Source organism: Zootermopsis nevadensis, unplaced genomic scaffold (assembly GCF_977971745.1).
Source record: "Zootermopsis nevadensis isolate Lab colony 2312 unplaced genomic scaffold, Znev_1.0 Znev_ptg000022l, whole genome shotgun sequence".
NCBI lineage: Eukaryota > Metazoa > Arthropoda > Insecta > Blattodea > Termopsidae > Zootermopsis > Zootermopsis nevadensis.
In genome coordinates, this window is record NW_028259154.1 from 7,837,481 (window position 1) to 7,859,796 (window position 22,316).

Below are 22,316 nucleotides of genomic sequence, written 5' to 3' on the forward strand. Positions count from 1 at the left end.
CTTAACATATAACCATTTATGTCTGAAGACTTCTGTAGTCTAGTTCAGTGGTATTCAACCTGGGGTACTCGTACCCCGGGGATACGCGAACCCATCTTAGGTGGTACGTGAAATTTAAAAAAAAAGTATTATTTTATGATAAACACCGAATAATCAGTAATGCAATTTATTTAATTTATTTTAGATGTAGATTATATACTATGTATAACTTGAATTATACTCTAACAACTTTGGGGGTACAAAGTTGAAGAGAAATTATATCTGGGGGTATGCGAACAAAAAAGGTTTAACACCACTGGTCTAGTTAATCGCAGATAAATATGATTTAAAGAAGTAAACTTGAATGAACAGACAGGATCAATGGTGACAGAAAAACACACCTTTGCGGCGCCTAGATTCTTTACAGCCAATATTGTCCCGTTCTATGTAAAAATAGAAAGCAAGACGTGAAGGGGTTGTGGAACACAGAGGAAATAAGAAATGCTACAAAATTGGAAAACCGCAGGTGATGAGATCATTTTGAAGTAAATCGTTAGTAAATGGGAGGATAATGTCAAAACGTGTGGGATGTAAATTTGCTGCGAAGATGCGTCCTGAGTTAATCTATCTCAGGACAGTATCCAAACACGTGATCTGGTGATGAATCTTCGAAGTCTATAAAATTCAAGGAGACTCCTGATGGCTGAATAACTACTACAGGAGACCCATCATTCAGCAGCCCACCTTCAGACTAGTAGGCCTACAGACAATCGTGTTTCCGTTTCAGGCAAGCCATGCCCCAACCGCCAATGCTCTGGGCGTCTCGAGATACTGGCCTGTCGCGGCCACTGTGGATACCCGGTCACGCATTTCTGGAGACACACAGACCACGCCATCTTCTTCCAGGTGAGGAATTACACATACGGCGAATGATGGCATGAAACACAGGTGACCAGCAAAGAACACAGGTTGTGCTAGTAAATGAACGGGAGCGCGCAATGAGGAGGTGACAAACACCTGAAGTGTTTTAGGTGGAAAGCCTGAATGGGAGAGACCACTCAAGAACATCTGGTCATAGGCCTAGACGGAAGATTAACATTAAAATAAATCTTAGGGAAATAGAGTTGGAACGTGTAGATTAAATTCATCTGGCAGGCCATTGTGAACATGGTAATGAACCTTAGGGTTCCACAAAAGAAGACTATACTCCATTCACTCTTATTTCAAACTGGGTAGAAACAAAATATCACCGAGTAAGTGATATTCTTCAGCAATACTCTGTTGTGACTGGTATATTGCTGATATGCATTTTCAAACTGTATAAGTTAGGGTAAACAGCATTTTTTCGTGTGTTTTACAAAGCCGTTTATAGGACAAATGCACCTTAAAATGGGACTACTCCATGACTTACAATAGTGTTCTTCGGCCAGGAGCCAATAGAATTATTTTGGAATCAAGCTATTTTGTTTACACCCGGTTCGAAGTAAGGGTGAAACCTGTCGTTATGAAGTCGAGTCGAAAGAGGCAACGAGTTTGTTGCTCGTTCCTGAAACAATTAATTATTATTATTTGCGTATTATGCCTTAGGCAAAGGGCGTACATGACCACCCTCGACCTGAAGCCAAGTCCACGTCAGAAGCGCGGCGCAGTCTAGGGGCGGGACGTCGGGTAAGGGGCCTAGCGGTGCTGCTGGCAAGAGAGGCAGCTCTTGGCTCCAAGGTAACTGCACGTCCTTCTCGAATGTTTGCGTAAGACTCTCTTCAGGGCTATGATCGCCATTTAACTGAGATTATATTCTCATAAATGTTTACCTATTCATCTGTTTCGTGAAGAACGATAAAAATATAAATAAATCCGAAACGTCTGTATGACAGAGAGGTATAAGACAAATTTATGCATGATGCTCACTACTATAATTCCATCTATGCGTAAGTTATCGGATATAAACTATTCTCAAAATGTCGCTTCGTCGTTATGTTTGCTATATATCGGCCATTCTAAGCAAAAATGTGTATATGTACATGTGTCCTATTCTGAACGGTTTCTGAGATAGAGCTATTTTACTGTACAGTGGTTTGGATATGGCGCCCAATATTGTCCTTCCCTATTGGATGTTATCCCCCGCATAAAGGAACGTCAAGGTGTCCTCACACGAGTTGCAAAGTGCATTGATGTTGACGGTGGAATTTCCGAAAATGTATTATATTAGGTAAGCTCTACCAACTTTGTCACTAGAAACAGTACGTAATATCTCTTTCTTATCAAAAATTTTGTAACTATACAGTGAAATAGCTCTACCTTGGAAACCGTTCGGAATAGGACACATGTACATAAACACTTTTTTGATTAGAATGACCGATACTATGACCTCCCAAAATATTGACCTTTCCTCCTGAGACACCCTGTATAAGTAAATGTACGCACAGCGTAACACTTTTGGGAAATTCGTCAGACAATCAACCCACAAGTTGAAAAGTGCTTCGACTATCTCCATATTAATTAATATATTGGATACAATTACCATATTTTCATGAAACGTAGTAAAGTCGTATATTATCTATGGAGCAGTAATTTAAACATTTAAAAGTCATTTATTGACCTATTAAGTATGCAGGAATAGTAACCCTCCCTGTTTTCAATTTAAGTATAGTGTTTTATGGGTTTTCTGTCAAATAAAGCTGCCGAAAAAGCCATTTCATTGGAAAGGGCACTTGCAGTGGTTGGGACAAAATCGTGCATTCCAAATCCGTCAGAAGTAAAAGCCAATGTGATCAGAGGGTGGGAGGGGTAGCAGATAAAGAAGCTGTAAATACTATATTATTAAAAATTATTTCCCAGCGGCAGAGCTTTGTAAGTCGCTGCCTCTGTCCCTACGTTGGTAATGCCTTTAGTTTACGTAGCATGTGCATTTCATTTTCCTTCTACTCGCAAGTTATTAGCGTGTCAAAATGGTCGCGACCACTGCACATTACTCCGACTGGCTTTCTTGTACAATAGATCTAACTCAACTGTCTAGACCAGCGTTTCTCATCATTTTACCCTTGCGGAACCCTTGAAATAATATTCATGTCTCAGGGAACCCCTATATAAAAATTATTGTATATCATTATTAATATCTTTCTTTCTCTTCTATAAACTTAAAGTTCATAAGGAAAACATAATATATTTTTTCTGATAGCTGGTTTAAGCAAAAAATAACTTACGTGTTTCTCGAGTTTATTGGGGAAAAAGAAACTGAAATCGAACTGCCTGTTCAAGAGACCTCATACGGAGGTTTTCATTCACACAAAAAATAAACATAAATAACCAATATCGTATATATCACACACAAACAAAACGAAAACAGATAATAACTACTACAATAACTAAATAGTTTATTGACAATGTTGAAAAAGCATAAGGTAAATCAAAGTAAAATGTCATATGAACAAATATATGTGTCAAGGAAATGTTATTTTTGAGGCCAATTTAAATAATAAAATTTACTTCAGTCAATCGATGATACGTGAATCCGCCACGTATAGACGTCGCTAAATATATTTCTTATGATCATTATATTTCTAAATGACATAACAGGTTGAAGACTTTATTATAATAAACAAAAATTATCCGAGAATATGTCGTACGTGTATAGTAAAATTACGAATATAAAATTAAACATAAAAATGACTCAAAAATACATTTACATATGATTAGCCTATTCATCACTATTTCTCGCGGAACCCTAAGGTTCCGGGGAACCCCTGTTGAGAAACGCTGGTCTAGATATTCTAATTCCCACCTAAAGCGTACCGCTCATGTCACTCAGACTTTCCACGGATCGTTCAAGAATTGCTACATTGTGTACGTGTAATTCGTACGTCTTTAGCCCATAACTCAAGTCGTATTCCACCTTCGGCATTTCTTTCGATACATCAATCGTTATTTTTTCCAGAACACGCATGAGCCTCGAAAACTTTTTCTCCACCTTGACTGTGCACCATACAAGCGTCATAAAACGTCCGAATTAACTACAATTACATTGCTTAACGTTCTCCCTGATCGACTAACGATGGAGTTACGAAATATGAAATTATCGATTATAAATCGACTGCAACTTAGTCCGTTGTACATATGCAACACGATTTTCGATAAAAGCGAAGTTCACTGATGAATTATTCCTCAAGCAAGGAACTTTATTGCGTGCCATTAACAAAGCAGGCTGAACTCAAGACCACTACTTTCCTATTATTTATGCTCTATCCATCATATTCTTAATTTATATTGCACTTAATAAGACGTTATAAAATCATTCAAGATGTAAGCCCCAGTATGTACGTTATCCGGTAATCATTGCAATACCAATGTGTTTTCTTAATACTGAAGTGTTCAAAATATATTCACGAACATTGATCAAAAATAGTAAGCAATATTCTAGGTCATATTTACATAACATAAAAGAAACAAATTCTTCAGTATATACATCCTGAACTACATTAAAATAAAATGGAAAAGCTACACTAACTCTTTAACCCAGTTTTTATTTAATGTCTCAGGCAGGATTCACACAGAAGCGACTACTAAGCAATAGGAGATAGGCCATACGCAATACATGACAGGCTATACGTATCAAAAGCAGCTTTTCTGCCTAACCACATTTATCGACCAGCGCTATGGGCCTCAATGAATCATGCAATGGACCATCTTGGTGCAGGGTATCACAGCAGAACTATTAAGTTGGTACGGAACAATCATTTCATTCACGGACATTTTAACAAATTAACAAATTGATAGCTAGCTGTATTGTAAATTGTAAGAAGGCGATATGATATACGAGTAGTATCGCCTGTCGCATGTTGCTGGCTGCTTCGGTGTAAATCCTTCCTTGCAAGAGATGTGTTTTGGTCGACCAGGTGCAGCAGACACAGTCGTTTCACTGCCCTCTACAGCGCACCCGATGCTTGTACGAAACTGAAGGAAAGTTTGAAAATATCATACAGAAAAACAACGATCAGGTGATCAAGGATTTGAACTTTGAAGATATTTTGTCGAAGCCAGCACGACACAAAGCCATTGCGAAGATTTTATGATCATATCGACAAAAGAGTCTTGCTTCTAGTTGATTCGCGGGCTGGCCACAAAAGTCACGTAAAAATGTGTTTGTATTACTCATTCCCCAGAGCAGGGCTGTGGAGTCGGTACTAAAACCTCCGACTCCGTCTAATGGTTATTGCAGAAATCGGTTGATTTGTAGACAGTTTGTATTCTAAGGCACCAGAGCCAAAGTTACAAAGCATTATTCCCCACACCACGTCGCTCAACGCGTCATTGAATCACCCTAAGCGTAAGGTTCACACGGTAGCGAAAGTGTTCTTAAGATTTTATAACGAGGTCTTAGTCAGTACATTTTTACCGATTCCAACTCCACAGCCCTGCTCCAGAGAACATCAATATAAAATTTACATACAACGGACTGAAGATCACGTAGTCTCAATAAAATCTTATCGGGCAATCAGCCGCGTCAACTGGTTACCGTAGTAAACCGACGTTTCGGGAACCAACTCTGTCCCCATCATCAGGGTTCTGACGCGGCTGATTACCCGAGAAGATTTTATTAATTGTACTCGCCGCGAAAGTCTCAAATCCTATATCACGTAGTCTGCTTACGATCGCAACTTCATAACAAAAATTAAGTCGTTGATTTGTAATGAGTTAAGAGTACCACCTTATAACTTACTGTTTTATGCCTGGAAGACACCTGGTTATGCTATCCGCAAAACATGTGACGCATTTGTAAATACGACTGCATTCAACATCACTGAGACATGTTTCAATGGGTGGTTCACCTTTTCGCCTTATTTGTCGTTCTTATTGTATGTATTCGATTTTATTGTTTCGAACATTTTATCCCCTCACTTGTACTTCAACGCTGATCATGCCAACCTCATGTGCAACAGTGACCTTCAACTGCACTGATCATTTTGAATAAGCTTTCCCGATATTACTTTTTGCGCTGTAATTGATCTCACTCAGACATTTATTCGACGCTACGTCCTTTGGGTGCTTAAGATAGCGCGAAAGTGACTTGACACGCAAAAGCCAATCATCACCGCTGCACTCTGTGGCCCACAATTCGTCAAACGCACACACTTTCTTCTGAAACTGCGTGGTTGACCAAACATATCTCCCTTCTAAAAGGTACTGCATTTATTAAAAGCAACTGACAACCACATATTTTCCAACGATTCCTCATATTTATAACTTTGGAGTTTGGACCTTGACATAGTGACAACAGTTCTTTAGACAATGAAAATAAATGATATTACAATGAAGAAACTGAACACAATTTTCAATAAAAATGGTATCTTCAGCGTCACGTTCTTTAACACACTTATGAAAAAGTACAAGGATAACATGAAGTACTTACATTACGCCGGTTACTTCTTCATACAGAAAACTTAACAGTCCAGACGATCTGAAGGTTACATAAAAACGTATGTTGTTATTTGTTCACTTAAACTTTGCGTGGATCATTTATGAATTTTCACATTGATTTACACCACTTGTGGCCACAGTCCCACTTCGGCTGCCATTTTCATGATAACATCATACTTCACATCAGGCAGCACACGAATAGCACTATCGATTATTGATCGATTGAAACACAAGTGCCATCTTCTGTTGTAGATATCTACCGTTCCATGACACTCGCAAAACCCTCGAAGAGGCCGGATTTGTTGTACTTCATATCATCTGTCCAGTCCCAGAAGATCAGAACTCAAACTGACATAAACGGTTTCTGTTGCAGTTGCTGTCACTACGAGAAGGAAAGCAGCCTAGTGAACTTGATGCAGATACAAACCCAAGGTCTTTACTCTGTCCTTTGGACCCACCTCCACCTCTAATTTCAGATGTTGAGAAAGGTAAGTGTGCCAGCACAGCGTCCCTGCCACTTCTAGGGCTCTGAGGAATAGGATATGTGGCTTAATTCAAGCCTGCTAATAAATACACAAAATAGGGCTGGCATACCACTAAGAAGAAACATTCGTTCAAGGCTTGAGCTTGGAGAAGAGATGGACTGGATTTGTAGGCTGTACTAAGGAAACAACAAATGCATAGAATATTTAGTTAGAAACCTAGAAATAGTTAGGATAATATTAAATTTGATCTTAGAAAATTAGGTTGTGAAGATATGAAATGCTTCAGGGTTAAGTGCAAGGATGGGCTTTTATGATGATGATTTGATGATAATGATTAACCTGTAGGTTCCATAACAATGAACTTAATCAGACTATTAACTGTTGAGGGAAAATCTTATACGACACTACTTGAAGTTATGGTTATGTAACTTATTGAATTATCTATTACTTTGTATTATTAATGGACATCAATGGAAATAGAAATGCAACCAGCAAAGAATTTATGTAATATTATTAAATTTAGTGAACTGGAATGCATCCACCATCATTACACTGACTTCATTATTTAAATTCATGTTCGCAATTGATTATTTAACATCTGAAAACAAATTGGTGATAATGGCATATTTTATTGCAGGTTTTTCATGCTCCTGTCCGCCATTTGAGTGCATCTGCAACAGGTCACCAACAAGTCAATCCCAGTTGCATCATGGCACACAGTACCAACACCCTCATCTGGACCCCTCATACTGGCTGCAGGAACACCTACAGATCAACGCATTCCCATACCATCAGGATGACTCTTCCACGGCCACCAACAGTTACTTCGAGGATACAAATACAGGCACAAATGTGTGCCCTCAGCAATATGATTTTCTGCCACTAGGAGGTGAGCTCTTCCAGCCTGAGGAAATTTTCCAGTTGGACCAGCCCCTAAAATCGCAGGGTTATGCTCCTATACTGCAACAGGATCACAACCAGAACTCAGATATTGCCAGATCCCCTCCGATGCTGCTTGACCTAGGGAGCGGAACTATCCATCGAAGTCCAGTCAAACCAGAGCCAGAGTCAGCATACTGGATGCTGCCTCCCTCCACAATCACCACTGACGAGAGCAACAGTAATTCCAGCAGGTTTCCCACCTGTTCCCCGGACACAACAAGCACGACCATAGTCACAAACCCCATGGAAGACATGAGCAGGAGCATCGGTTTTATGTCACAATGTGATCCTCTGCCACCGCTCCAGTGTGGGACACCACAGGATGACGCCATGAAGATCCAGTGCGCCATTGCATCCAAGCAGACAGCGGGTCTGATGGAATATGGAATGGAGAGTGACAGGGTCAAGCTACAAGCACCTACTAATGATGAACAATCCAGGCTATTGTACTACGCAGCAGTGAACGAGTCCAGAACAGACATGCATGAAGTCGAGTCAAACACAGTCAATAGTTACCAGTACGATGATTCTTACAAGTTGCAGAATGCACAGAGCCTAAGTGAAACAGTTGGCTGTGATTCTAAGAGTGAGACAAACTACAGGTTTAACTGTATAGGAAATGAAACCGTTCTTGACACGAGACTCCACATCAAAGACTCAAACTTCAACGCTCAGTGTCATAACGAAACAGGAACTCCAATGTCTGACATTCATTATGAATACCCTATAGTAGGGATGTACTGTGGGGATGCCCCAATGGGTATAAACTCCGCCGAGACAGCCATCAGAATGCAGGACCCTCTGGGGGAGTTCAGACTACAATGTGGTGAGGGGGGATACCACTCAGCCACACAGTTTGCCCATTTTCAGCACTAAGCACTCACTCTGTATGGTGTTTTGAGATGTATTTTATGTTCCTACCAGCATTGTTTGAGTTGACTAATTGCCAATTAAACATTGCCCACTGTTCAAAATTTCTTCTGTATTTACTCTAGCAGTGCAGAGAAATCAAAATTGTTTCAAATCTGTGGAGAAGAGACCAAACACAATATTAAATTCTGACATGGACTAAATGTAACCCTTTGATTCATGGTCACTATTTACACGGACAATTTTTTCACACTTTTTAGTTTTAACAATCAAAAGAGGTTTGGTACACAGCACACACTATTCCTGCTGGAATGAAATTTTCACATTTTTCAGTGTAAAATTTAAAAGTTTCATTGTTGTCATTACAGCTAGCTAACTCCATGCAACAAGGTCCTTCTTGAGGAGTTAACAGTGTCCTCAGGTAGACAAGAAATCCCTGCATTTTATGGATCCCCTTAGTTCTTTACCAAGTTTACAAGAGCGTGTCACTGGTTCCCAACCTGAGCCTCATGAATACTATCCACACTCCCAAACCTTATATCCTTAAGATCCATCTCAAAATTATCCTCCCAAATATCATTTAGTCTTTTGAGTGGTCCCTTCCTTTCAGGCTTCCCAACCAATTTTCTTGCACATTTCTCATCTCCCCCATTTGTGATATATGTCCCCACTCATCTCATCTTCCTCAGTTTAATCAACGTAATAATATCTGGTGAAGAGTATGAACTACAAAGCTCCTCACTTTTCATATTTAAGGAAATAAAATAATGTGGCACTCTTAAAAAACATTTATACATGAGACATAGATTCCGTCAGAGTCGAGGTTTCTTAGCATGGTCCAAATTTGGACTGTGGTAATCTGAATGCTGATGCCATGTTGTCTGCCTCATTCTCCCCTGAAGATGGAGGCAATTCGTTCCTCCAAAATGCTGGTCCTTACATTTAAATTTATATTTCTTTTGGCATGGAATTTCTCTACAGAAACAAGCATTAAACACATTAGGCATTTGGTATGGTGCATTTATGCCAACCAAATAATTTCTAAACAAAATATTATAATTTATCTGTAATATATATATATGAAAACTGGGATAGCTCAGTCAGTATAGTGATTAGCTGCAGGTTGGATGTCTGGGGTTCAATCCCTGATGGGAGCAGAGGATTTTTCCTCTAGCCTCTACATCAGACTGGCTCTGGGGCTCACCCAGCCTCCTGTCCAATGGATACTGGGGTCTTTCCTGTGAGTAAAGTATGGCTGGGGCGTGATGCTGACCACTCACCCCCATCTAGTGCCAAGGTCAAGAAAGAGTAGGAGCTATCCACTCCCCCCAAGCGCCTGCATAGGCATAAAGCAAGACGTAAAAAAAGAAATACACACGCACACACACACACGATGGAGTGAGTAAGCACCTCTGAAACATCAGTCAATTTCTACCAGACTACATAGAGTGTCACGGAAGAGTAATCCTCATACTCTTTGCAGTGAGAACCTGAAATATTACAAGAAATGAAAACAAGAACCAAAAGAATGACATACTAACTTGCCTGTTGTTATTACCAACACTCATGACTGTTCAATGTATCTGATCTCTGTGCCTGTCTATGCAGCACTGAAGCAGCCAATTTCTGTGGTGAACTGGTCTACCATTATGTTACCCCAATGGTAGGAAGAACGCCTGTGAACTGCAATGTTAGCATGATATTCCTTATATCTACACAGTTTTATCAGTTTAAGATCCGAGGGAAAGGAAAGGCATGAACATCAGTAGTGGGGCAGTTCGCGTGGTCTTGAACCTGACACCTTTGGTACAGAACACCATCATCCCCATCATTCATCCTATTAAGCCAGTAATCAACTGAGCAACTTCAATTGTAAAGAAGAAAAGATACATTACTAAAATATAGTTTTGACCACATAAAATCTGCATTTGCGTAACTAACCAGTCCCAATCGAAGTCTGAATTCGCGTAAGGAGTAAGAACCACAGACAGCAATATTTTATTATTTAGTGGAGAAAATTGCAGTACTACCAAATAAAAAACTTTTATTTTACACTACATTTGTACAGATGAATTGCTGCAGACATTACAATATATTTCACATCTCAGCCACACTTTGTCATTAGTATAAAACCTCACTTTGGACACACACTTTTGTACCTCCAGTAACAAAACCTATTAGGAACGTACAGACTTTCACTCAATAAATATTTTAAGGACTTATCGAACTGCATCGTTTTCAAGAAACAAACAACTTTTAGATAAATATCACCTGTCTTTATCCAACCTTTACTGAGATTAATATAAACAGAGCAATCATTCTCACAGTCACAACTTAAGATCAAAGGACAAGTGTCTGGAGGTATTGTCTAGGCACAATATGTTTAAACACTGCTCGTTCAAGGTGGGGACTGCTTTGATGCCTAGCTCGTACAAATACCGTAACAGAAAAAGTTCACATCAGCAAATCCATTTATCTCATAATGAAATAAATATAAGAATCCTCATCAAAGGAAAGAAGCCGTCAAACATAAGGGGAACACTTCATAATCCTACATGGTCTTAAATACGTATGAAAAAATATATTAGTATAAATATTTGTATTTACACAGGCATGCAGTCACACACGTGTGCTTGCTGTCTGACCTTATAAGTATCATATTGCACAATTATATTTACAAAGCTCAGTTATGGGAACTTCAGAGATTGTGCCAAGCTTATTAAACTGGTTTATATCTAAATCATCATGAGGGCGCTTGATGATCCCAATATAAAAACTGAAACTGTCTGTCATCCGCCCATGAAAAGGTAGAACCCTTGGTGGAGTGTGGAGGGGGGCCAAAACTATAACAACATTGTAACATACTGAAAGATGACAAGATTAATAAGCCAAGTCTAAAAAATGGTCTGAATAGCCACGACTTTCTAGAATAAAAACACCACAACTATGTGCCAAGGCTCGAGAACTCATTAGTCTAATACAGGTCGATTTGATTCAGTGTTTCACTCCGTGACAGGGCTGCCTGTATTTGTCAACACACACAAAAAGCACTTCATACAATGTCTGTACAAACATTTACAGTCCATTATGCCAATTTTTAACATTCAGCAATAATAGTTCATTGATAACTATTCTTTGTTCATGAAACCTATAAAGTGGATAAAAATGTGGACATGGCAATGGGTGAAGGGGTTATAAAATTCTGATTTCCACTTACCACAACTGACAACCAGCTAGTGACCCATTAATATTATAACTCATACATGGTATCATTGTGTGTATACTCTGTTATTTTACTGATTTCCTGTCGGTTTTGCTGCTAAAAGGAACAGACATAAAGCGTGAACTTTGCTTTTTGTAACTTCCCAATCTGGTGGTCATTAGAAGGCCTGTATTATGTTGATACCTGCCCTGTCCACAGCCAATGTGAGCAAAATATAGTATCACAACCAGCAAGTCAAATTGTTGATAATGGTAATCAATACAAAGCAGAGGGTCAGATTAAATATGCAAACAGATAAATATGGCATCCCACATCATATCATGTGCATTAAGTGCAAAGAACATAAATAGCCTATATTTCATGTGGTTTTATATCTTTTCAAAATTTGTCACTGAATAACATTTCAGACAGTGAGTCTACTCAAATTTTAAAAGACAAACATCACCATTTGCATAATGCTAGGGTGACCACCTGAATTTATGATCATATATTATAAACTGCAGAATAAGAAAAGCAACAGGAACAATTTTTGAGACTTGGAAAGCAACTTAACAAATAACAGTACGAGAGCTCTAAAGAAGGTTTTGAATAAGAAATAAGAATAAGATGGAAAATGTAGGAGAATTGACAGTTTGTATGTCATGTCTTGTATGCAATATGAAGAATGCCAAAGATCTCTTCCTTGAGAAATGAAATGTTTCCCATAAATTTTAGTGTAGACATAAATAACAATCTTAAAATCCATTCAACAGCTCCAAAATGAATGTGCAGATGGATAAACAGACATGATATTCCCATTTTATGTTAATTTTATGCACTTTATGCAAAGAACACATAAAAATACCTATGTTCATTGTCTTGCAGACCTCTGATTCTCCTTTTTTCATCATTACATTTACATTCAACTTAAATCACTTCATGAGTAGATCCAACAAAACACAACCCCGAAAATCATGCACAAATAGTACTAGTCACAGTTAAGACATTGGGATGTCAACTACGCCCAATTCATTTGTGCCAGTCTGCAGAGTGCAAACATGTTTGCTTTACAAGCCTTGGCTTTTACATCACACTCTAGAAAAAATAGTTCCTGGTCAGTGACAGAAATTAAGAAAAACCATTACAAGAGCAAGGAAAAATATCCTCTCAATAAAAATATACTACACAGCATCAATAAAGCTCTAAGTATCTTCTATGAAGTGTCATCTCCTTTGTTCAATTTGTGTTCCAGGGATGCAGCATTCACTTAATCCTCAATTAAAAACATGATGGTAAAAATCCATTCTGTGTGATAAAGTTGTGATTGTGATGTTTCATGTCTAACTCAATTATTCTAAACTGATCTAACTATTCCTACTCACTCCCTCATAAGAGGAAACAGAAATGGCCAGAATAAAGTTGTCATGCACAAACATCTTGAAGAGAAGTGTCTATTCCAACTCGATTCCAGATTTCCATACAAAGAAGTTACAATGAAAATTGAAGTTACAGCACTAGAAAGTGGGGCAACTATTTACTATGGAACACTGGCTTATATTACAAATATGAGTAAAACTTCCAATTTAAAATCTTCCTTTGGTATTTACATAAGTTGAAAGAAGCAGAAGACAAGGCAGGACAGAACAGCGTGCAGTACTGCAATTACCTATTACTTTTTAGAAAAAAAGGAATCTGAACCAAGAGGCAGCCACTGGAACACCCCCTTCTACCAAGAGATCTTGAAGTAACAGTATATCTGCCTCCACTCAAGCACTAAAAGTTTCGAACTACCACTTGCAAATTTCAAAACAAAAAAACTATCACATAAGTTGCCATCATGAGTGACAAATTAACTAGAATATAAGTGACCACATTATTGAAGAAGTCTGATGGGAAACAAAATACCTCTCACAAAGGTATTTTAACCATTTCCCCACGACCAATTTTCTTTTGGGTTAAAAATCCTATTCATATGATGATTCAAAAATATTTTATTCAAAGGTATACAGAAGGTACTGTAAATTTCTTACCCTCGAATGTGATTAATAATAAAAAAGTAGGTACCACGATTCACTCAACACTTGGACTTCTCATCTGCCATAACCACTGCACTGCTGTCCTCCTGCTGTGAGCATACCAGCTGCTGCTGGGACTGAGTCATTGACTGTTGACTGTGCAAATGATGATGGCGGTGATGGTGTTGGCTTCGTACTAATGAAGAATCCTTCTGCAATGGCTGTACTTGTACTCGATAGAATTTTGTTCCCTTTGGCACTCGGTAGCGGTTCTCTGACTGCAAGGCATCAATAAGTATGTTACCTCTTTCAGCAAAGACTGAATACTCTGAATTTTCACTAAAAGCTCATCAAAAGGCAATCAATGCAAATATAGTGAAATCTCAATTTTGGTGGTGATGGTGGGGGGGAAGTGAATTTAACAAACAGCAAGTGTGAAAAAAACTTCACATATTTCTTGCAGCTTCAAACTCACTGGTGATGATGAGAAACTGCACACACTGTGTTCATGTGAACAATGAACTGGGGTCCAGGTTTCATGTATGCAGCTGAATTTCATTCCTTCAATGGGGATAATGCGCTACATTGACACTGACAAACACTAAACTGGGGCACATATTGTACTGTATTATAAGGAGCTGTGGCTGAGATCACAAAGAATGAAAGCTAAATGTGGGAAAACCTTGGATCTAGAAACCTTACATCAGGATTTCACTGTAATGTAGGAAGTTATTTAGTCACGTTAAATCCACTTTCACAGTCCTACGTTAGTTATCACAATAAGTAAATAACTATTAAACCAACTAGTGTCCGAAAGTGATAAAAGTTTAGTAAATTTTATGATGAGGTAGGATAAATTACAAATGTTCAGAAATTATTATCCAACAACAAGTAGTGCAGCCACTACACTCAATGGTATGCACCAGCTTACTGATTGTCACGTCAAGTTAGGTTACATGGGATTAAACTGTTCAACAATGAATGAATGGGTTGGGCACAGTAAGGCTAACTCAGGGTGATTTTTGTTGGGAAAACTGATGAAACTATCTCTAGATCACAGTCATGGCCTGTTTGTAGGTAAATGGTAAATAAGCAATTCATTATCTTGTTAAAGATGCCACCTGAACTACTTACTGTAACCACATAAATATCACAATACTGACAGATGTATGCCTTTAAAATGATCATATGATTGACTCAGTTTGTTATGATTACACCATCATATTTGTGTATCTTACACTCTGTGATAATTTCTTTACGTTAAAATATGGTGATAATTTCTAATTAAACAGTACAAAATGGAGCCACGCTGGCACTGTGGCCACTTCTCCAAAGATCAAAACAGAAACCATTTCAGGAGTTCTGTGAATGTTCCCTGGCAACTTCACAACTTAGGAACAGAAAACAATACAGAAAATTTCTTATTCTGTCTGGTTAACTTAAGTTACAAGACATAACCAAAAAATATGTAATAAGATTTCTTATCGGCTCTCTAGCCCTGAGTTCGGTGACAAACACCACAAATTTCTTTTAGGAATATTGACAAATTTGAGGAATGCATGAAACTTTTCTCACAGTTCCCCAAATACCAATTGCTGAAGTGACAAACAATGCAACAAAATACAAATTTTGCTCAAATTCTAAACTTTAACAGCAAACCATGTAAATCCTTACATTCATGTTCATCTCATATAGCAAATGGGTAAACTTAGCACAAATGCCACATCCACTGCCAAATGTGATACCACAAACCTCACAAATGGAACATACTAAAGTAACTAACATAGAATATGTAACTGCATAAATAGTGATTAACTAATGCATAAATTAATAAAGAAATCTAACTTTATACCAAAAATATATAAGCTTACTAAAGGAATAAAATCTGAATACACAAGTTATTTGAAATCAAATTATGCTTTGATAAACTCATTTCACAATTTTCCACCTCCTCAAAACATTATGCAAATCTGTAAATAGATTACCATTCTATTCAACCAAAGTTAGTTCTACATTGAGTCCTTATATTCACTTGTGTCTATACAAATCTCTGATATTTTTGTTCTTACTGTTTGTTTCAAATCTATTGTTTTCATTTACATATTTCTTTTTGATTCTAATTGTTCTTACACATAATTAAAATATCAAAACAAAACTGTGCATATACAAATATTCATCATTTAACAAAGCTGAACATTTCTATAAGGTATGAAAACATTATGAACAGCAGAGGTCACAATGGAAGGACCACAAAATCACAAACACACATGCCTCTTTCAAACATTTCTATCCTTTCAGGAAACATGGCTACAAAGCAAATCTCTTTTAAGAACTCCACGTGACACTTACTTTCCTGGCATAGCAATATTCCTTGTCAGTAACTTCACCTGTGCTGTACAGCCGTCTTGGTGAACCATCTGTCAAAAGAAATCACACACAAAAGGTGACAAAAACAGCAAAATATTAGTGATGGTATCAAGAATGAAAACATCAGGCTTTATTAGAATTACAACATGCAGCAAATATGACTGAAACTCAGAATGGATGCAGGCTTCTCAGAGTATACGTAATATGAATGAAGCTTTGATAGAATGCCCGTGAGATACTCAATGATGGGAACAAGTTATGTATCTGGCAAGTTGTAGGATTTGAGGTTTTCATGGCAGTGAGTATGTAGATTGCTGTCTTCTGGGTTGTTGCACCATGTAGTCTGGTAGAAATATATTGACGTTTCAGAGGTCCTTGCTGCCTACATCATCAGGGCACAGTTTAATTTTTTATTATTTTATGATTATGTTGTATAAAAAATGTCTGATGAGATTTTATAAGGTGTACTGTGTGAAGTATGCGAACATCATGGTATATTAACACTTATAGTTGAAAAAGGACAAACTGTTCATAACTGCTATTTATCATCCACTGATCCCTACGAGTAAAGGGAAAGAAAGAACAGAAGGCATCCTCTGCCTTTTGACAAAGCTGGCGAGTGAAGTGGCCAGAGATAGAGCACCTAATAGGCACATACAAAGAGTGGACACAAAGCTCAACAAATTCTTATCCTTGGCACTAAATGGAGGTAAGAAGTTGCCTTCACACCCTGACTGCTTCATTGACAGGGGAAAAGCTCGTCGTACTCACTGGACAGGATGCAGAGCCACATTGGACTGGGTGCCCTTGTTGCAGTCTGCACCAGGTGTGAAAAATATTAATACCACATTTTCTTGATTTTAAAATGCCACTGCTTGTAGGATGCACCCTTAATTTAGTAATAGGTTTTCAGGAAAAAAAGACACTATACTGATTCTTAGATTCCATCAAATGTAAGAAACACCCTGATTTCAGAAATTTTAAAATGTGAAAAAAATTGTCTTAATATCAAGGTTTTATGGTCTCCATATTTCTAGTGTTCAGGAAATGTTCAATGCCAAAATCCATACTACATCTTGATCATGAGTCCAGCGAGAACAGAAATAACCACTGATAAATTTCCAATAGTAAAATAAAACCAGAGGAACAAACCAGATCCAGGGCAAAGTCCAAGTGTATCCAAGCAGTCCGAGTGTAAGAAGTAGAGTGTAGCCGTCTCCTGCAGGATTGTGTAGTTGCGATGCTCCTCATCCCACACCACCAGAACTGAATCACCAATGTTGCACCTGAAATCCCACACTTATCATAAGCAACATTAATCTTCCAACAATCAAATGGCAAAGAACCACTCTACAGAATAAAGTTAAGGTACAGTTACATCTTTGCCTAGCCACTACTCCAAGGACAGTGGAGGCAAAGCTCCACACATTTTTAGCCTTGACAGTAAATGAAGGCAAGCTGTCAGATTCATGCTCCAACTACTTTACACACACACAAGGATACTGCTCCCAGTGTTGGCTAAGCCTCCTTGGAACTAAATCCTGTCATACAGCCTACAGTAACTTTACTAACAAGTAAACAAGATTAATCTGCCAGCATTTTCTAGTAATAATGGGTGAACTACGTAAGAATGACTGAAGTTGATCATAACCATATCCACTGGCAAACCTATATTAATAAAGTTGAACCTTCAGTTTGAAATCAGAAAGCTAGCTCCCTTAAGAAATTGAACATTTTGTTCTATTTATTTTGTAATCAGAAACTATAAAAATCAGAAATCATCAAATGATGAAAAGCAACAACTCTGAATATATACAAAAATAAAATAATTAATTATAAGAGTACATCTCAAAGCAAACTCAAAAGAACATACATGTACAATCATGAAGATGACATCCTTCTGAGATATTGTGCCATGAAGTCTCACACAAGTAGATTGACATTACAAAGGTATGTGCTGTTTTCATCATCAGGGTGATAATCAACTTATTCTTTCCTGACGATGGAGGCAGCATGTACCTCTGAAAAGTTGGTCAACTCTGAGACTGCATTGTGCACTACCCCAGAAAGCTGTCATCATACTCGCTGCCATAAGAACTTGAAATCTTAAATGTACATTCATGCTCTATATAGCCCTCTTTCATTTATGCACATCCTCATTATAGCGTTAATGTAACAAGATTGGTTCTTTTATTTTGCTTCACTTTTAATAACAATCATGTTCATTTCCAATTTTTAGGCTTTGTTACTTCTCATGTTACAGTATTCCTCTCAAACATTGGAACAGAACTTAAGTGTTAACCCTGTATTTTATATTAAATGCATACAAATGTGTGGAAGTAGGTATGTAAATAGACTGGACTTCTGTGCCACATAACTCAAAGTACAATGACGATCAGCAAAATCAAGTTCCTTTATCTCATCAGTTTTCTACTCCCTCACCATGACTAGGTCACCCATGTTAAGCTGCAGGTCCATTCTGCCAGCTATTATCATAATTATTCTGTCAGTAAATGTTTTTAAATCTGTCTCATTGGTGTTCCCGCATCACAAATTCCTTCACCACTGCCAGGGAAGAAGAAACAGTCCATAACAAGGAGCATCTGCTACAACTAATAAATGGGAATATACTCACGATGAAATGCTGATCTTCCCTTGCTGAATGAGAGATGTTGTGCTCTGTGTCTGCAACAAGATACACAATTGTTAACACCAGTTCAAGTACAGAGATACAGAACATTTTCTGGTTCTCATGTAACTCTACTTCAGTATCACCTACCACTTTGAATTACTACCCTTATGCAAATATAAGATGAGATTTATTTTCACACTTATCATTTTTAAGTACACAGATAAATTATGTCCATATACTTTGTGGCATCTTTTAAACGTCTGCATATATAACAAAAACCTAATCATAAATTTAAGTATAAATAATTTCTGGGGATAAGTAACTAAAAGCAGTTAACTTACTACACACTCAGATATTGCAGACAGGACTAAGAAATAATAAGAATATAAATGAAAGAAAAAAGATCATAAAACATTAAATGGGAAACTTTGTTATTACTTCTTATCACTGCTCTATGAATTTTGAAAGTGTCTGACTGACTGACTAACCAACTGACAAACCATCCAACTTCAAGGAGCAGAGTTAGTTATTATTGAGAAGCCTTTTATGTGACCTAAACGTTCATCACTTTGTCCACAACAGCATGCCACTAGTCTGTATCCTGAGTCTCACAAATCCAATCCACAACCTACAACCCTATTTCCCTAAGACCAATTTTAATATTTTACTCTCAGCTGTGCCTAGGTCTTCTGAGTGGCCTCTTCCCTTCTGGCTTTACAATCTTCTTGATTTGATCATCCCAATCATACATGGTAAAGAGTACAATTTACAGAGCTCCTCACTGTGTGTATGTCTAAGTACACCTGAATCTGCAGTACAATGAAAATGTTCGTACATATTTTCAGGTCTTTTGTTAGCATGTCACAATCAACAGCCTCTATTCAAATGACACTCACCAACTTCTCCTGTAAACGATGTTGTGAAGGGTCAGGACTTGTAGCTGCATCTCGACTGCTGACCCTTTGCCTGTCAACAAATATCACACTTCTAATTCATACCATGCTTAAACTGCAAGTGGCAATAACATAAATGCTCTAGCATGATGGTAACTGCAAGAAGAACAAGTAAATCTTGTTTACTGGATAGTTTTCTCAGTAGCGTGGGGATTCAGAACTAATGAGGAACAGTTTTACTTCAAGCATATAGCCAAATACATTTCCATTAAAGTTCTGTAAAATTTTGTAGCCACGTACAGCATACCACAACTTCTTTGATTTCACTATCCTAACCGGATGACCTAAAACATATGACCTAAACATTCTTAGAATCTAAAGAAAACATGGGATGCATTATATTCATGGACTAAGATTAGTCACTGGAGCAGTAATGCAATTACTAGGGTGTGTTAAACCTTAAATGAAATGGGACATTTAAACTCCCTACTCAATCCTGGGGGCAAGATATTAAAACATGAAAGCTAGAAATTCAATATTTCACTTCAACTATAACACATCTTCAAGAAATAATTATTTTCTTCTAATTTTTAAACTACATTCAGAAGTACACAAAATGAGGACATCAGAACAAAACAATTTTAAAATTTATGCATAATAAGTTCATAAAATTTATAGAATAGTAATCTTTAAAAAAGATCCACACATAGTTCGTTACATGCATATATGTAGTGTCCTCCTATGCTTCTGACAAACAGCACCATATTTCTGTCTTGCCTCCTTTTCACATGGCAGAAGCATAATTACAAATGTCTTCTCTTAGCTGTGGCACTATGTTGTCTGAATAATGTTGTACTGGCACTCTATGTCCCACATCATTAGCTCACTTCAAACACAGTCAGGCCATCAACTAATAGAATTCTGAATAGTAGGATTTGAGGCTTTCACAGTGGTGAGTCTGGAGATGGATGTCTTCTGGGCTGTTGTGCCATGTAGTCTGGTAGAAGTTTACCAACATTTCAGAGGCAGCAAGGACCTCTAAGCATCAGTAAACTTCTACCAGATTACACAGTGCAACAACCCAGAAGACATCCATATTGAATTTTGAATATCAACAATTAGTTTTATTCCCAATGTTATTTCTGTATATTACCATGTAACTCATAATTAAGGTGTTCAGAAACCTATAAATAGATTCATATACCATTTTTCATCATCCTTCTCTCAAATAATAGTACAGTAGTTGGTCTACCAAGTCAACCTCATTAATGCATTCAATTTTAATCCAACAATAAAATTAGCTCGATTATTCTTTTATTGAAACAATCCTGGCTGGTGTGAAGACCATGAAAAGTGGGAACCATAATGATCCTTTTGCCACCCACTTTATGAGAGAAAGAGGTCTGCTTTCACATAACCTCTTTCCTATTTAGTTTCCTCCTTTTTGGGAACAGCATTTTTGGTTGATATCAGTGCCTCAAACTATTCTATTTTTCAAATGCTAACAGGGTTTCTCAGCATGCATTAGGATGCCTCAGTGCAACACTCGCTTGCCTTCTTACACAGAAAATGCTCCATTTAAAAAATTTCTTGTTTCTCACTTGATGTAATAACTAATGCAACTTGCACAAATGATGTCTACTGCTGCATCTTGTATATTCCTACATGTAGTACTATGCTACTGATATAAAAACCTTGAATACGTTGTGCATCTGTTTTATATGTAAACATTTTATTAAAAAGGTGTATGGTATCTGGATAAATATACAGTGAAACCTCGATGCATCGTTTTCGGCGGGGGTGGGAAATAAAAACGATGAATGCGGGAAAACGATAGATGCGGGAAAGCATTAAAAATTTAAAAAAAAACAATGTTTCTCTTTCAAAGTTACTTCTTTTTACCAAAAAAGTCTTTAATGGACAACTGGTTTGTCGAAACTTTACGTTTTAGGCAAAACAGAGCCCTTTCCACGTTCAAAATGTTTTCTTCGTCACGTTCACTAATATTATGCGCATAAAAGAACGACTTCACTTTTGCCAATGCAGCGTGTGCTTCGGCAAAACTCGGCAAAGTTCGGGCTCGCATTCGTCGTTTCTCCCTCTTCCTCACCGCTCCCTCAACCTTCGCGGACTATAACAAGAAAAATGGAAGTACCAGTACTGCCGAACTCAACGAAACGTAGCTGTAGAAGACACGATATGAACCAGAAGAATGAAAAAGTTTCGCTCGCCTTTCCTTTGTACTTATAATAAAAGCATTTGTGAAGAAATTCACACTGCACATGCCATCTGGCATCGCTGGAACGAAATATGAGTGCACCCAAATTAAAATCGTAAAATTTCTGACAATGGGCACCGCCATTCACTCCAACTATCACCCCTGCACCGCTGACCCCTCATTCCAAAAGAATCTGTGCTGGTTGGGCGACATAACAGGTTACCGCTACTGTGTATTCCAAAAACATTGTGCGTCTTTCGGTATTAATTTATCTCAAAAATCTGCATTTTAAATTCTCA

At 37.7% G+C, this 22,316-nt stretch overlaps 2 protein-coding genes across 7 annotated transcripts in view; one reads left to right on the forward strand and one right to left on the reverse strand.

Annotated features, from left to right (window-relative positions):
- Positions 1-11,629, forward strand: part of gcm (glial cells missing) — a 27,820-nt gene extending 16,191 nt beyond the window's left edge. For both annotated transcript variants that reach the window (XM_022066860.2, XM_087353493.1), the window contains exons 4-7: positions 767-885; positions 1,567-1,698; positions 6,767-6,881; positions 7,516-11,629. In XM_022066860.2, the coding sequence (XP_021922552.1) occupies positions 767-885; positions 1,567-1,698; positions 6,767-6,881; positions 7,516-8,696 (1,547 nt within the window). In that variant the 3' untranslated portion in view covers positions 8,697-11,629. The remainder of the gene's footprint in view (positions 1-766; positions 886-1,566; positions 1,699-6,766; positions 6,882-7,515) is intronic.
- LOC110830972 (autophagy-related 17) overlaps positions 10,718-22,316 on the reverse strand; it is a 63,962-nt gene continuing 52,363 nt past the window's right edge. For all 5 annotated transcript variants that reach the window (XM_022066438.2, XM_022066457.2, XM_022066429.2 and 2 more), the window contains exons 18-22: positions 19,803-19,872; positions 18,910-18,959; positions 17,427-17,560; positions 16,257-16,324; positions 10,718-14,185 (exon numbers count right to left, since the gene is read on the reverse strand). In XM_022066438.2, coding sequence (XP_021922130.2) covers positions 13,967-14,185; positions 16,257-16,324; positions 17,427-17,560; positions 18,910-18,959; positions 19,803-19,872 — 541 coding nt within the window. In that variant the 3' untranslated portion in view covers positions 10,718-13,966. The remainder of the gene's footprint in view (positions 14,186-16,256; positions 16,325-17,426; positions 17,561-18,909; positions 18,960-19,802; positions 19,873-22,316) is intronic.